The sequence below is a fragment of the Cinclus cinclus genome, chromosome 3 (genome assembly GCF_963662255.1).
Source record: "Cinclus cinclus chromosome 3, bCinCin1.1, whole genome shotgun sequence".
NCBI classification, from domain to species: Eukaryota; Metazoa; Chordata; class Aves; order Passeriformes; family Cinclidae; genus Cinclus; species Cinclus cinclus.
In genome coordinates, this window is record NC_085048.1 from 63,366,686 (window position 1) to 63,381,015 (window position 14,330).

General features: G+C 37.8%; 1 protein-coding gene across 1 annotated transcript in view; it reads left to right on the forward strand.

The window, feature by feature from the left end:
• Nucleotides 1-14,330, forward strand: part of MAP3K5 (mitogen-activated protein kinase kinase kinase 5) — a 97,417-nt gene that overhangs the window by 48,976 nt on the left and 34,111 nt on the right. The window contains exons 9-11 of the mRNA XM_062490106.1: nucleotides 5,876-6,035; nucleotides 7,983-8,136; nucleotides 10,715-10,822. Coding sequence (XP_062346090.1) covers nucleotides 5,876-6,035; nucleotides 7,983-8,136; nucleotides 10,715-10,822 — 422 coding nt within the window. The remainder of the gene's footprint in view (nucleotides 1-5,875; nucleotides 6,036-7,982; nucleotides 8,137-10,714; nucleotides 10,823-14,330) is intronic.

Sequence of the window (14,330 nt, forward strand, 5' to 3'; positions counted from 1 at the left end):
TGGTCTCTCACACCAGTGCTGATCCCACCTTTCTGCAGGTGAGTGCTGTCATGAAGACCTGGTTTCAGTGTCAGGGTCTTAAATGGTTACCAGAGTTTAGAAGAAATTAAGCTTCTTTGTAAAGGCATCATTGGTGTGAAACAGGAACACCTGAAATGGGAACCCAGTTCCAGCTAGCACTCTTTAAAACAAACACAAACCCCTGGAGGGAATATGGATGAGTTTATCCTAAGACTGAGGAAAATGTACTTGACTTGAGCCTGGGTTGGGTTGAGAGAGGAATATTTCTCTTCTGATGCATTCTTAGAGGTTTCTGAATGTCTCTATTCATAGAATCATAAAATAGCAGTGGTTTGGGTTGGAGGGACGTTTTAAAGACCATCTAATCCAAGCCCCCTGCTGTGTGCACAGATATCTTTCACTAGATTAGGTTGCTCAGATTGACACTTTCAACAGAGAGGCACTTTCCTGGGCAACCTGGTCCAATGTCTCACCACCCTTGTCATAAAAATTTTCTGATTCAAGAAGGAAGAATTAAGATGATTTTTTTATTATTTTGTTTGTGATTTTCTGGATTTGAGGAGAGTGATAATTCAAGATTAGCCAGTAATGTGTTCAGGGAGGATTTGGGAGATAGGACTGAGTGTTGTAATATGCATTGCATTTGTTGGTCTTCTCCATAAATTTGTATAATTCTTGACTTTCTTTGAAGTCTTTTTTTTTTATCTTTGTTTCTCCTGAGAAGATTGTCAAGTGAGAAAGAAAAGAACTTTTTTCACTCCACTGAATGTATCTGTATTCAGCCACTGCAGTGGTTTCAAGGTTAGGTGTGCACTGTATGTCTGGAAGTAATTTCCTGGTAAATTTTGAGTATGAAGGTCAGAGTGGGATGATTACTTCTGCATAAATAGTGGAAGTGAAATTTAAAACTTCAGGTGTGAATGAAGGTATTAATTTGGATGTGTGAGGCTGTGTAGAGTTGCCCCAGCTACTGTGTTTGCCCTTCTGTGAGTGGGTGAGATTTTGCTTTTCAGTTGGCATAGAATGCTTCCACATCCTATGCTGAAATTAGAATTCTTGTGCCAGAGTAGGAGGTAAGAAGATATGTTCTACATATTGCATAGCATTTACAAATATTCACTTGCTGGCCTAACTTTAAGCTAGGTAGTTTAATGGAGCTGTGCTTTATTTTTTTGTGTAGTTCAAAATAAATCCTTCAATTCTAAAGAAACTCCTCAATTGCATACAGACTACAGCCAACTGGATCTGTACAAATTAATTTTACTAATTAATTTTGTATGCTATATCTTTGGTATCATCTTCTTATGACTTTGTCCAGTTGTTTTCCCTATTGTTTTTATGAGACCATTACAGAAATTAATGTTCATTCTTACATAAAGTTTCATCCCCAGCTGATGAATTATTTAGTGCAGAAGTATCTTGTTCCTTAGGTGGTTTGTTTGTGTGTTTGTTTGCCTGTCTTATATTAATATTTAGTTGGTGTCTGCTGGAAACCCTTGATATAGCAACCCTTCCTATTAGCTGCTGGTGTCCATCTTTCTTTTTTCTTACAGGGAACATTGTCAAAATACTTTTGGTTTCAGACTGACTCAGCTATTTTGAAACATGTTTTCAAACACATTTATAGTATAGACCCTATGTGTATCATTGGTTATTTATTTCTTGTTGATAAGACTGAGGTCACTATTCATAGAATCATGGAATGCCAGGTTGGAAATTACCTCCAGGATCATGTGCTACAAACTTTCTTTGGAAAAACACACTTAAATAGGATGGCCCAGCAGCCTGTCCAGCTGAACCTTAAATATGTGCAACATCAGCAAATCCACTGCTTCCCTGGGAGATGATTCCAAAGGCTGATTCTTCAAATCTTGAAAAATTTTCATCTTGTGCCAAATTGGAAAGTCCCCAGTAGTAACTTGTACCTAATCACCCTTTGTCTTCTCCTTGTGATTCCTTGTTAAAAAGGTGTGTCCATCTTCTTTGTAGTCACCCTTTACCCACTGGATGGTGATAATGCCTCCCACAAGCCTGCTCCTCAAGGCTGAAAAAACCCAGCTTTTCCTCATATGGCAGGCTTCCAGTCCTTTGTTCATCTTTGTGACCATTCTCTGGACGCTCTCCAGCCTGTCCACCTCTTTTGTATATAGTGAGAACCAAAACTGAACAAATTATTCCAGAAGTGCCCTGGCAAGCACTGAATAGAATGGGATAATGGCTTCTTTATCCCTTCTAGTGATGTCCCTGTTGATACAGCCCAACATCCCGTTGGGTTTCTTTGCTGAAGAAGCACACTGTTCACTCATATTCAGCTGCTTGTTTTTCAGGGTCCCCAGGTGCCTTTCCACAGAGCTGCTCTGCAGTGGAGTAGATCCCAGCCTGCACTGCACTCCTAGATTATGTTTTCCCAGGTGGAAGACCTTACAATGGTCTTTGTACAAGGCTGGAGTTCTGCTAGATTCTGAGGATAATATAGAATTTTATTTGTCTGGGGTTAAAGTTAGTGTTTTAAACAAAATCAGGCAAAATCACAAAAGTTGTATGGGAAAATGTTTTGGTTTTCTTTTCTGGTCCTAAGTATCTCTTACTTGTGAGTAATTCTTTTGATGTCACTTCTTGTTTACATCTGGGTGTATGAGACCATTTCTTAGCAATGGTTAGGTTTGCCAGGCAGTGCTTTCTGTTTGGTGTCCACCCACACCATTATCTGTAGTACACAAAAAAGTTCTGCTTTCTGCTGGGAGATCAGGAGAGAAGCAAGAACAAACTGGTCAAGTTCAGTCCAGGTTATATGGGAATTATATTGGTAGGCTGGGAAAGGTATAGGGAAACTTATAGCCACTATCAGTTCTTCAGTGGGTGCATGAGACTGTAATTAGGAGATGCCTATTCTGCATGAGATCAGAAAATATGCCTTCTAAGAATTCCTACCTGTACTTGTCAGATAATTGTTCACAACTAAATGGGCAAACAGAGCATTAATAAAACGTTCCTTCTATTTTCTGAGTAGTATCACTTAACCATACAAAGAACTTGGAGGCCAGAACAGAAATCCTGTGATCTCTGAGATCTTATGATCTCTGCAGGCTGTGCAACTTTGACACACAAAGGATCCTGTAATATGAATTGTTCTATCAATATTTGAGCAAGTAAAGCATTTTATTTATAAAGCCTTCACAGTAATATTTAACTCGTAATATCTACTTACTGTATCTTATTTTTGTCACAAGCTGTGGATATATTCTTGGTGTTATAAAAACAAAGGCTTTTCTGGCATTAATGGTTCCTCTGTTTTGGCTCATTTGTTTTAAAGGCAAAATATTTTTGATAAAATATACTGGAATTCAGCTGCTGCTTTTTTCCCCTCCCCTTGTGAATGCCAAGTTTATTATGGAAGGAGAGAATGTCATGACTTTGCCTGGATTTTCTTATACTCTCAAAAATCTTTTAAAGATGGTGAAATAAAAATAAACTTAGAAAAAGGGAAATTATACAAGGAGACCATAAACTCAGAATTAGTCATGAATGTTCACTTTGCAAGTTTCCAAAATAATCCTTCCCCTCCAAGTTATTTAAATTGGAGTTAACAGTCTTTGAACCTCTTGCTAATGTCATCACAAAGCAACTGCATTTCAGGGGTAAGTAACGTGCCTTTGAGGGATGAGTAACTTTGTAGATGAGCTTTGCAGAGGATGGTCAGCAAACCAGAGTGAGTTTTAGACAAGTACCTCACCTTTCTCCAAAGAACTTGATGAGAGGGCTACGTTGCCTTCTCTGAGGTAATAGGATCCACTCCATAGAATACTTGGGTAAAACTTCCATTTTATCCAGGTTACATAACAGTAATGAGTCCCAAACTTGGCGTCCTGAGGTACTGCTACACATCCATTCTTTCCCCCTCTGTCTTCCTGTAAGTCTCACTTACTGAACTGGGACTCCAAGTGGTTGCTGTCACCAGTGCTACCCCTCCTAATAAACACCTCTCCCTGCCAGCCAGTAATGCAGGTCCCTCCCCATCTGAGTTGCACTCTTCATCAGACCCACACATTCAGTTTGTACCTCACTTCAGCTCTGTTCCCACATCTGTAGCATGGAAGGGTTGTCATGGCTGTGTCCCTGCAGTTGCAGTGAAGCATGGCAGAGCATGTCTGCCTGTGAACCAGAGGCTGGTGCTGCTGCTGGCTGTGACAAATAGCCTGTGATAGCTGGTCAGTGGCCACTGCAACTGTGTGTGCCATCACCCAGTGCTTAGCAAAGGCCCTATGCACACCTAAATTCCTCCCTTTCCCCTTCCTCCCAACAAAGGCATGTCCAACTGAAATGATCCACGTATCCCCATGATACCAGTTCCTTACCTCTCTTGTGATGAAGTCACGTTAAAAGCCTGTGGAAGTTAGTAGGTGTCTGTCTTTTCTTGTGTGTTGCTATCAAATGCATGCAAATATTTTGGACATTCTAGTAGAGCCCTTTGGCCTTTGTAGATATTGCTGAGTCATGTTACTCTGAAGTCCTGGGGGAGATTAATTTTTCCATTTATTGTGTTTTCTGGATAGCGTTCAGGTTTTGTTCTCTAGAACCCAGCTAAAGTTGATCACTAGCCACAAATTCCCCCTTCCTATTCTCTACTGACTAGTGCCAGGTGTACATTTTCCAGTGGTCATTTTGATGGTGTGAATGCACCCTGGCTTAAAGCCTTGTAGAGATGGTCAACATGGTACCTTGTGGAGCAGATGGAGGTGATGTAAATTACAGTGTTTCTCAGGCAGATCAGAGATACTTTGTAGCATCTATGGCATTTTTCAAAGCCTTTATTACCTGATGTTGATGCCATAAAAATGTGAGCAATGTGATAAAACAAGATAAACTTTGTAGGCTGAAATATACCTTTTGTAATGATACCTATTTTGATAATATTTATTACTACTTCTATCATGAAGTTTAGTCTACTAGCTACTCAAGGAAGGTTATGTAAAAAAACAAGATCAAGAGTTGCATTGAAATTTCTTGTGAATACTCAGCCCAAATATCAAGGACAATGGAAGATGATGTGGGAGGGGGACTGTCATAGTGGAGTAATGTGGGAAAAGTGCATGAAAGACTACAGTGGTGGAGTAGCTCCTGTAAGCTGAAAATTGTTTTGTTTTTTTTTGCAGGGGATGGTGTAGCATATCTCATGTTAGCTATATGTAGAAGCTCATATGAGCTAAAACTCATCCTGAAGGCCACAGGGGAGCCTGTAGTTCTCAGCAAACTTAGCAAGTCAAAATAAAACCAGAGGCTCTCCGTAGTCTTGAGTTGCTGAGGGACTTGTGAATATTAATAGATGTCTTTCATTGGGGTAGGACTTGCTGCAGTTAAAAGAACATCACTGCTGGAAGAAGCCCAGTGGATCATCTGTTCCTTCTGCATGGGACCTTGTCTATAAAGGTAAGTTTGGGGCTTGGGGCTTGTAAGTCAAAAAAACAAAGCAGAAAAAAACATAATAGGTGCCTTATTCAGCATCTGTTAAGTTTTTGCAGCTATGTTGTATAGCCTAAGGCCCCAATTTACCTTTACAGATGAGGTCCATGCAAGAACATAGGTAATCTGACTGTGGCCTTGTCCTGACAGTGATGTCTTAAAGTTACTTTCTTGAGAAGCGTGTAGAAGAGGGGGTGGGGAAAAAAAAAAATCTACCAATTAGGGTGTTTGGAAGGCATATAACATTAACTGGTAAGTATGATTTCTATCTTATTTTATCAAAATTGAGAGGGTATAATAATGTAAGCAATTAAAATATTTTGAATAAGGGAAATAGTAATTTTAAATTTGCATTAATAAGAATTTTTGTGACTTGTTATTCTCTTTGCTACAGGAGTAAAGATCAGCAGCCTGCTTGGTAAAAAGGGGAGCTTGGAGAAACTGCAAAGCTATTGGGAAGTGGGATCTTTCTTGGGGGCCAGTATGTTGGCTAATGATCATATAAGAGTGATCCAGGCTTCAGAAAAGCTGTTTAAACTAAAGGCACCAGCATGGTAAGGTGATAAACAAGGCCATATACATTCCTATGTTCTAAAACATTGGACTCTCTCAGGTTTCATATTAGGCACTGTATTCAGCTGACAGGAGATATGTTTTATGGTTTTTAACAAGTTTTACTGTATGTGTATTATTTCACTGTACTTTTACCCATAGAAGGGACTCTCTTCCCCTTTTGCCCCTTATTCAGAGATAGATAGATCTGATACAGGTCTTTAAATTGATATGTGAGAAGGGCAGATTCATCATGGACTTCAAGCTCTTCTGAGGGCTAAGGGGAAATGAGGAATTGCTTGCAGCTACATTGTTGAAGAGAAGTGGTAGTGGCTTGTGAGTTTAGTCATAACAGCCTGAAGGTTTTGGGAAATGAAGACAGCTTAGCTAGGGAGGCCTGGCTGCACCTTTAAATATTGTTAAGGTTATGGCACAAACAGCTGTTTTAGGAACTGAATACAAATGAGCTGTATGGTGCAAGCTGCATCTGGTAGTGATTGAGAAGGCTGCAAATCAAAATCCAATTAATAGGAAAGCAAAAAATCCAGGGTTAAAGGCAACTCTGTAACCTCAACCTCTGTTATGCAAAGGCCAAGAGGTGTGTGCTCTGACAGCAGGTTCCCGGCTCCTGGTATGGATGTAGGTAACAATGAAAGACCAGTCACCTACTCATTAAGGGCTGGGATCATCTTAGGTGGGGAGAACCAAGACTCCTTTCTGACTAAAAAAGTTGTCACTCTACTAGTTATAAGAGTGAACATCACAACATATGTATTCTTATCTTTTTATAAAGGATAGAGTGTGCCTCAAGAAGGTAATCAGAGGGATACTAAAACACAGAAATGCTAAACTTCTGCATTGACATAACATAGAAACTGTCAAAATTAAAAACTCTAAATTTCAGACAAAATATTTCATAAATGCTTTTTACAGTGTATTTATTTGCAAGGTTTTCCATTTTTACTATGTGTATATTTTACTAAGAAGCTGGGTAGCACTCTCTGGAAGTCTCCTGGTAGAATTTTCTGGAGTTTATGAATGCCTGGTTGTCAGGATTTTATGAACCCCAGTGCCTTTGGGGTTTAAGTCTGTGGATTCAACTCTGAAAATACCACTCACTCATTTGTGCTTCCCGAAGAATTTCTCCTGTGAGCAATTTCTTCCCAGTCTGTTGCCAGCTTTATAGCACAGCACACTTGGTGCAAACAGGAGTCGACACAGTACCTTAAGGCAGCTATCCTGATGGCCTAAGAAGGATAATTGGAAATTGCACAGCTATGGAAATGTTCACTAAAGACCCTCTGAGGGTGAAACAAAAGATTCCATGAGTAGCCTAACTGTGATAAAATGATAGCAGTGATAAATCCTCTTTCAGCAGGTATATCTCATTGCCGTAGTATTCATAAAAATTGTGCAAAATTGTGTTTACAACCTTTTTTTCAAAAATGCCAAGAGAAAGAGATGTTATCAAGAAGCCCCATAAATCAGTCCCATAAAGTAGAACAACAGAGAGAGAGGTGAACTACATTTAGGGGAAACACTCAGCACTGCTTTTGTCCTTCCCTAGCAAGGCCAAAAGACTGCTTAACATAGCTGTTGCCATCTTTGTAGGATAATACGTTTCAGAAGCATCATGTGTTAGAAATCTGTGTTAAATAATTGTCTATGTAGACATAATATAGGAGATAGAACAGTGCAGAAAGTTAAACTAGTGGACTTTTCACCTGAGTTTTTATTTGAGGTAGCATATTTCAATTGCCTCATTTAGCAGCTATGTTTCCCATTCTAGTTGGGAATTGTTATTATGAAAAGCAATCCTAGAGAAGCAAAATATTACTGGCAGCCTTGGTGTTGTAATGGTGAATACCTCAGTTGTGTTTAAAGGTAGAGACATTACTACTTACAAACTGTACTGAATTTACTATCTGTGTATGTTTGGCTGGTCACAGGTACCTGAAGTCTATTGTAGAGACTATTTTGATATATCAGCATTTTAAGAAACTGGCTCCAGAGCAACATACAGCCAAACAGGAACTTGTGGATTTCTGGATGGACTTCCTTGTTGAAGCCACGAAGACAGATGTGACTGTAGTTCGATTTCCAGTAAGTGGCTGCTTTGTTGGGTTTTGGAGATATTTTTGGTCATATTTTTGGGGGATTTTTTTTTTAAACAAATTGTGATATAAAGGAAATGAGCACAAAGCACTGCTTTTTTGGTGGCCAGACAATAAACTGTTTGTCCAGAAAAAATGTGCTTGGCCTGCATCTTAGATTGATTTTAATTGAATGCAAAACAGGATTGCACAATGTTTTCCATACAAAAGTAATGAGGAAAAAGTCAAGATAGAATTTTGCTATTTATTGTTTGCTACCAATGGGTATTCTAAAGCAAACATTTACAGTGTACTCTAGGTGATTATATATTAACTATACCATGATTTGAAAAAAGGAAATTGAATTAATTTCAGTCTTTTTCTAGCTCAGCAGGTTCTGTATATTCTACTGCCAATTAAGACTCTGCCTTTTCAGAGGTTAAAAATCAGCCCCAACAGTCAGAAATAGATTGTTCCAGCTACTAGAGGATGTATTTCAACAACATTGCACTATAAGTGTGCATATAGATATATATATGTTTATTTCTGATTTCTTCCACAATAATTTTGTCAGGAAATTTTATTAGATGTCCCAGTGCTGTTGTATGTCCTGAAAGTATACTGTAAAAAAGTCTGTGTTTTCTGTATATTAACTATATGTCCGGGAAATAATACTACTACATATGTCCAGGAAATAACGTCTTGGGTATTCCTTTTGGTTAACCATCAGCAAAAACAGCTTTGTGTCTTAAATAGCAATTGCTGTTGCCTCCCAGATAGTTAAAGTGTATACAGGTTGTTTTGTATTGTTCTTTTGCCTTGCATATGTAGATGTGATAATGAACTGTAAGGAAGACTTCAATGTTGAACAGCAAGAGCTTGAGGCAGTAAAGTAAAAGCAATATGAAACTGTCTAAAGAGCCTGGTTTTCCTTTTCTTATGAGAACAGATAGGAAGTCTTGCAGGAAAACAAAAGGAATTTTGAATCCTCTGGGTTTTGTACAGGACAAGGCATAATCATTTTGGATGATGGAATAGTTCAATTACAGACTTAAAGTAGGCTCTAACTTATAAAACTGCCCAAATTAAATGAAATTTTATTAATATTAAGAGGCAAATGAAAGCTGATCACTATGATAGCATGAGCCAAGAAATAAACCCAGTGTTCACCTGGCATTGTACAGGAAGTTGGTTGGAGCATGGAGCTGACAAGGCCAAGGTCATGGCTACCATCCCTGTATGGACTCAGTGATACTTCTGGGTCCCTTCCAACTCAGATTGTTCTGAGATTTTGTGACCTGACTACACTGGTGTTGCAGACAGACATGTGGGATTTCTCATAATACAAAAATTCTATTTGTGCCAGTTCAGAATGAGAATCACACAGTTCAATAAGTCCACAAAATGAAAATGAGCCATTTTCTTTTCCCTCCCTTCTCCCAGATTGTAGTTAATTTAGTCTGAAAGAAGCTTTTTTTCATATTTCCTTATTGTGAATTGTTCTGTGCGTTCTGAGAGCTTGAACTTAAGAGCTCCACTTTCCATGGGCAGTAACTTAGCTGCTAGTTATTCTCTTATCTGGTAGCATCAGTGTCATTGCTTTGGCCTTTAGAGGAAGAAATGACACAGTGCATGGACAGCTTGTTAAAGGATAAAGACCACAGTTTGTGAAATGGCTTAATTTTGCAAATTATAAGTGTCTGGAGATGCCAAGAAACACATTTTAATTCCCACTGCTTATAATTTACAGAGTTAAATCTGTAGGTGCTTTTCAGAATTTAGCCCTGCTCTGCTTCCAGTGTATCTCTGTGCTTATTGACTCTAGAGGAGACATGGCATAGATTTCACTCTAAGCCATGGCTCTCTCCAAGACTTTATACATTGGTATTTATATACTTTTTTAAATAGATGTAGACCAGCTTGCCCTAGTCAATAATTGTTGCATCTCATCTCTTTTAAATGATGTTTCTAATTTTTGTTTCACTTATTCAACAAAATTTTCTGAAATTTTCTATACTCTCTAGCTGTCAGCCTCTTGCAGTGGTGCTTGTTACTTTTGAGATCATTTGATCTGGTGGCTATGGTTCATGGTGGTCTAAATCAAAACCTGTTCACTTTAGCTCTAGGTTAATCTGTTTCTCTGCTTCAACCAAATATGCTTCTACCAAAACACTATAAAGGTGTACCATGAATCTTCTGCACATGGAAGATAGGCATTGTAGAGTGGCATAGTAGGAAACTGAATTGTGAGAGAAAGATTTCAAAACCTGGCATTTTTCAAAAAAATAATTTGCAAAATTGATACATGCATATTGACACATAACAGCCTTATGTAAAAGAAAACAGAACAAAATAGAAAAACAAAAACAAAAAAAACCCCAAAATTGGATTTTATTTTTCTTTTTTGATCTTAAAATGTCAGCCACATTAAACTAGCCCAGTACCTAAAATTTTGCTTTTCATTATTTCATTATTTCCCTGTTTTTCCTGCTATGGTATGACTAAACAAATCATTTTAACAGTTTTCAATATCTTTTGGAGTTCTACCAGTTTTGCACTAACTATTGAAAGTTTTGTTTTTCTGCAAGGTTTTAATATTAGAACCAACAAAAATCTATCAGCCCTCCTATCTCTCCATCAACAGTGAAGCTGAGGAGAAGACTGTATCCATCTGGCATGTGCTGCCTGATGACAAGGTATGTTTGTAGTTGTAACTTTCTTCACAATTTAGAAGTGTGCATGGTACATAAGGCATATGCAGCATGTGACCAGCTGCATCTAATTATGAAACTGGAAAGTAGAAAAGTGCTTTAGTAACACACGGGAAGATACTGAGATGTACTGCTGTGCTTAAGATTGTCCTGGTTTTCAATGGATCTTTTGTTACCCATCATTTTTCAAAATAACTTGTGTTTTCCTTCCGGTTGTTTTAAGGCATTGTATAATATACAACTAATCTGTTGCTTAAGATTTCATAAGTAATTTACTGTCATCATACCAATAATGTAGCATAAAATTACTTACAGAACTATCTTCTTCCTGCCCTTGCAGTTTTACATGTCAGCTGTGATATAAATACTCCTTTAATATGAAAGTAATAGAAAATGGTGTGTTAAAATGGGAGCAGAATCAATCAAATGCTGAAGAAGTATTTGGCAGAAGGATAAATGGGCACTGTACAAATTGAAAAATTCTGAGAAATGTGAGATAGCCAGGAATGGAACTTAGAAAACCCAGAGATGGAAGTGGAGAGGAAAACCTAGAATGGTTATTACATTCTGGGATGTTTAGGAAGCAAAATGTTGGTAAGAGGGAAGACAGGGAGGGTGTCATAGAACCTTAGAGAAGGATGTCAGCTAGGGAAAATGAAGAACTATATGAAGAGTGAATGGAGACTGAGACAGCTGGAGGTAAAACACCGGGGATGCTGTGATTTGTAAGAACTAGCACTGCACATTCTTCCATGGCAGCATTTTGTTTGCCTGCAGGGTAGGACAATGAAGACCTGTTTTTCAGGTAACCATGGAATCATTTAGGTTGGAGAAGACCTTCAAGATCACCAGGTCCAGTCGTTAACCTAACACTGGCAAGTCCAATCTTCAGCTTTCCTGCTAGTAGCCTGTAAAAGGAGAAACATTTTTGACCACAAAATACAGTGACATTCTACTGCTTATAATTTTTACTGTGAGTTAATGAGAAAATGTAAATTGCAGCTGAAATAGCATATTTAGAGAACAAACTGAAATGTTTGCCTAGACAATAAATTTTTATTTATTTGTGGTTTATTCTGACTGATGTTTTTTGAAGTAGGCTCAGCCTCTGAGAATAATTTAAAAAATATTTGCAATTTTTTGACCAAGTAAAAACTTACCATACAGTAAATAATTATTTGTCAGAACTACAAACTTAATCATATTATTCTAAAATACCTGTTTGGAAAGTATTTCTGTAGTCAGAATTTATTCCATTTAGAGACTACTTGAACAGGCTTATCTTTTCCCCCCGTTCTTTTGTGACATTTTAGTGTGTATATTTAGTTTACCTCCAAACAATACTTTTCATTCTGTTAAGTGGCTTAACTGTAGGGTAAGAAGGAACATAGGACTGGAAGGAATTTTCTGGACTGCTGAGTTCTGTTCACTTCTGTTGCAGACACTCTCCCCATATAATGTTTCCCATAAAGTGATCAAGATCTTTCTGAATATTAGTATAGGTTTCACAGTTGACCAATCATGCTGAAAAGTGGTTTGAGAATTCCACTCCAACTGTAGAAGAGCAACGAATAGAATATTGCTGGTGAAGTGAAAAGGACTTACCTTAAATCTTCTAGTTTTCAGTCTGAATTTGTTGACGTTTCATACACATTTGTTCTTTTGCTAACAAAGTGATTCTATTAAGTGGTTTCCTTTTTCTCTCTTATGTTTACCTGAAAGTATTTTTTTGGAGAATCCTAATTTCTCTTAGTGTGGAGTTTTTGTGTAGGTTTCTTTTTAGGCAGACCAAGCAGGCTTGGTGTACTGGCCGCATGTGGCACCTCATTGCCATAACTTCCTATGTTCCAGTCTGAGTTAACCTTATTTGAGCATATGCACTCATATTCCAAAGTGAATTCCATGGTTCATTCATGTATCATTTAGCTACTGGGATATTTTGTTTGATTCATTCAGCAGTGGCATTTTTTCATAGCTGTATCATTTGACTGCCCAGTTATCCTGTGTCTGGGAGAAGGATTTGGCTGCATAAGTCTATGTCTGTTTGGAGTTCAGAAGATAGGTGTTTCTTTATAGCATGTCAAACATTTCTTTCTGTTTTCCCCTTTTCCTTCCTGATATGAGGTGTGTGTCTGTATTTTCTGCAGAATAGTATTTCCCTATTTTTCTGGCCTAGCCTTAATCATTGGCATTAAACATTAAGTGCACTCCTTGTACTTTTTCTCTGGCCAGAATCCTTGCTGTGGTGAGCTTGTTGAGTGGCCAGGAATCTGATTGATTCTCTGTGCCCTGTGAACCATCATACCCATTGAAAGAATGCAATGGACAATTTGGTAGTTACCCCTTCAGCTCTACAATTATAGTCTGTTGCAATTTGTCAAAGTTCTTAGAATCCATCACAAATCTCACTGGGACAAAAGGAACTAGAAAAATTTGGAGGTACCAGGTTCCTTTTCAGCTGAATAGAATATAAATATGATTAATATAATATAATATAATATAATATAATATAATATATAACAAGTATATTATTTGTCTTTGCTAATAGATTTTGTGAAGGAAAAGGATGTATTATCTGTCAGTCTAATGTACAGAGGAAGACCCATACTTTGGTCCTTAGTAGCCTGAAAACAAGCATTTTTGGGGCTGATTAACAAGCAAAGACCACCTATCTCTACTGCAAGGACATGTTAGACAGCTGAGTTTGGAAACTTTTTCATCTATCCAAGTTCAATCTACCAACCATAGGTCTGTCAGAGCTTTAGAAATTTGTGCTTCAGATTTAAGTTCATTTTGGCACATAAATTAATAGTTCTACTTGTTTTCCAGAGTTCAGTCAGTGCTCCAAGAATAAGATCTGTGAGTTACAAAGTGTATGAACTTCCTTTCATGCACAAAGAAGCTGAATTGCCATTTCAGATCCAAACTGAACCTCAGTGGAGCCTACAGCTGGCACTTTTGTATTTGACAAATGACAGTAAATGCCAGGATAAATAATGTAGCCTCTTTCTATTCTATTTCTTTTTAGCAACATATTTTAACATTTATTTCTTTAATATTACTGAGTTTAAGATAAACACATGCCAAGAAAAATCAGACAGCATTTTATTTTGTAGAATGCACATTACCTTTGCCTTGCAGTTCCCTAATTTTAGCAGCCCTTCCCGCATGGGGTTAGAGGAATGCAGCAGTGCTGTTTGTAAGTTTGAAATAGAACAGCCTGTCTCTGTTTTGCTTTGGCTTCTGAATCCATTTTGAGTTTTGTTTTGGGTAGTTGATGATTTTTTTGCCTAACTGAAGAACAGATGCTGAATTTGGATAGCACGCCTGATATATTTACTCCAATGTATTCAAAACTTGGCAAGATCATGAAGGGACATAACTTATGTTATTTCATTGCTTGAGAACTTCATGTGGTAATTAAGAGTTAAGATATTAGTTGCACGTAGGTGACAGGTAAAAAAACAATACTAATGCTTCTTGTTATATTTCT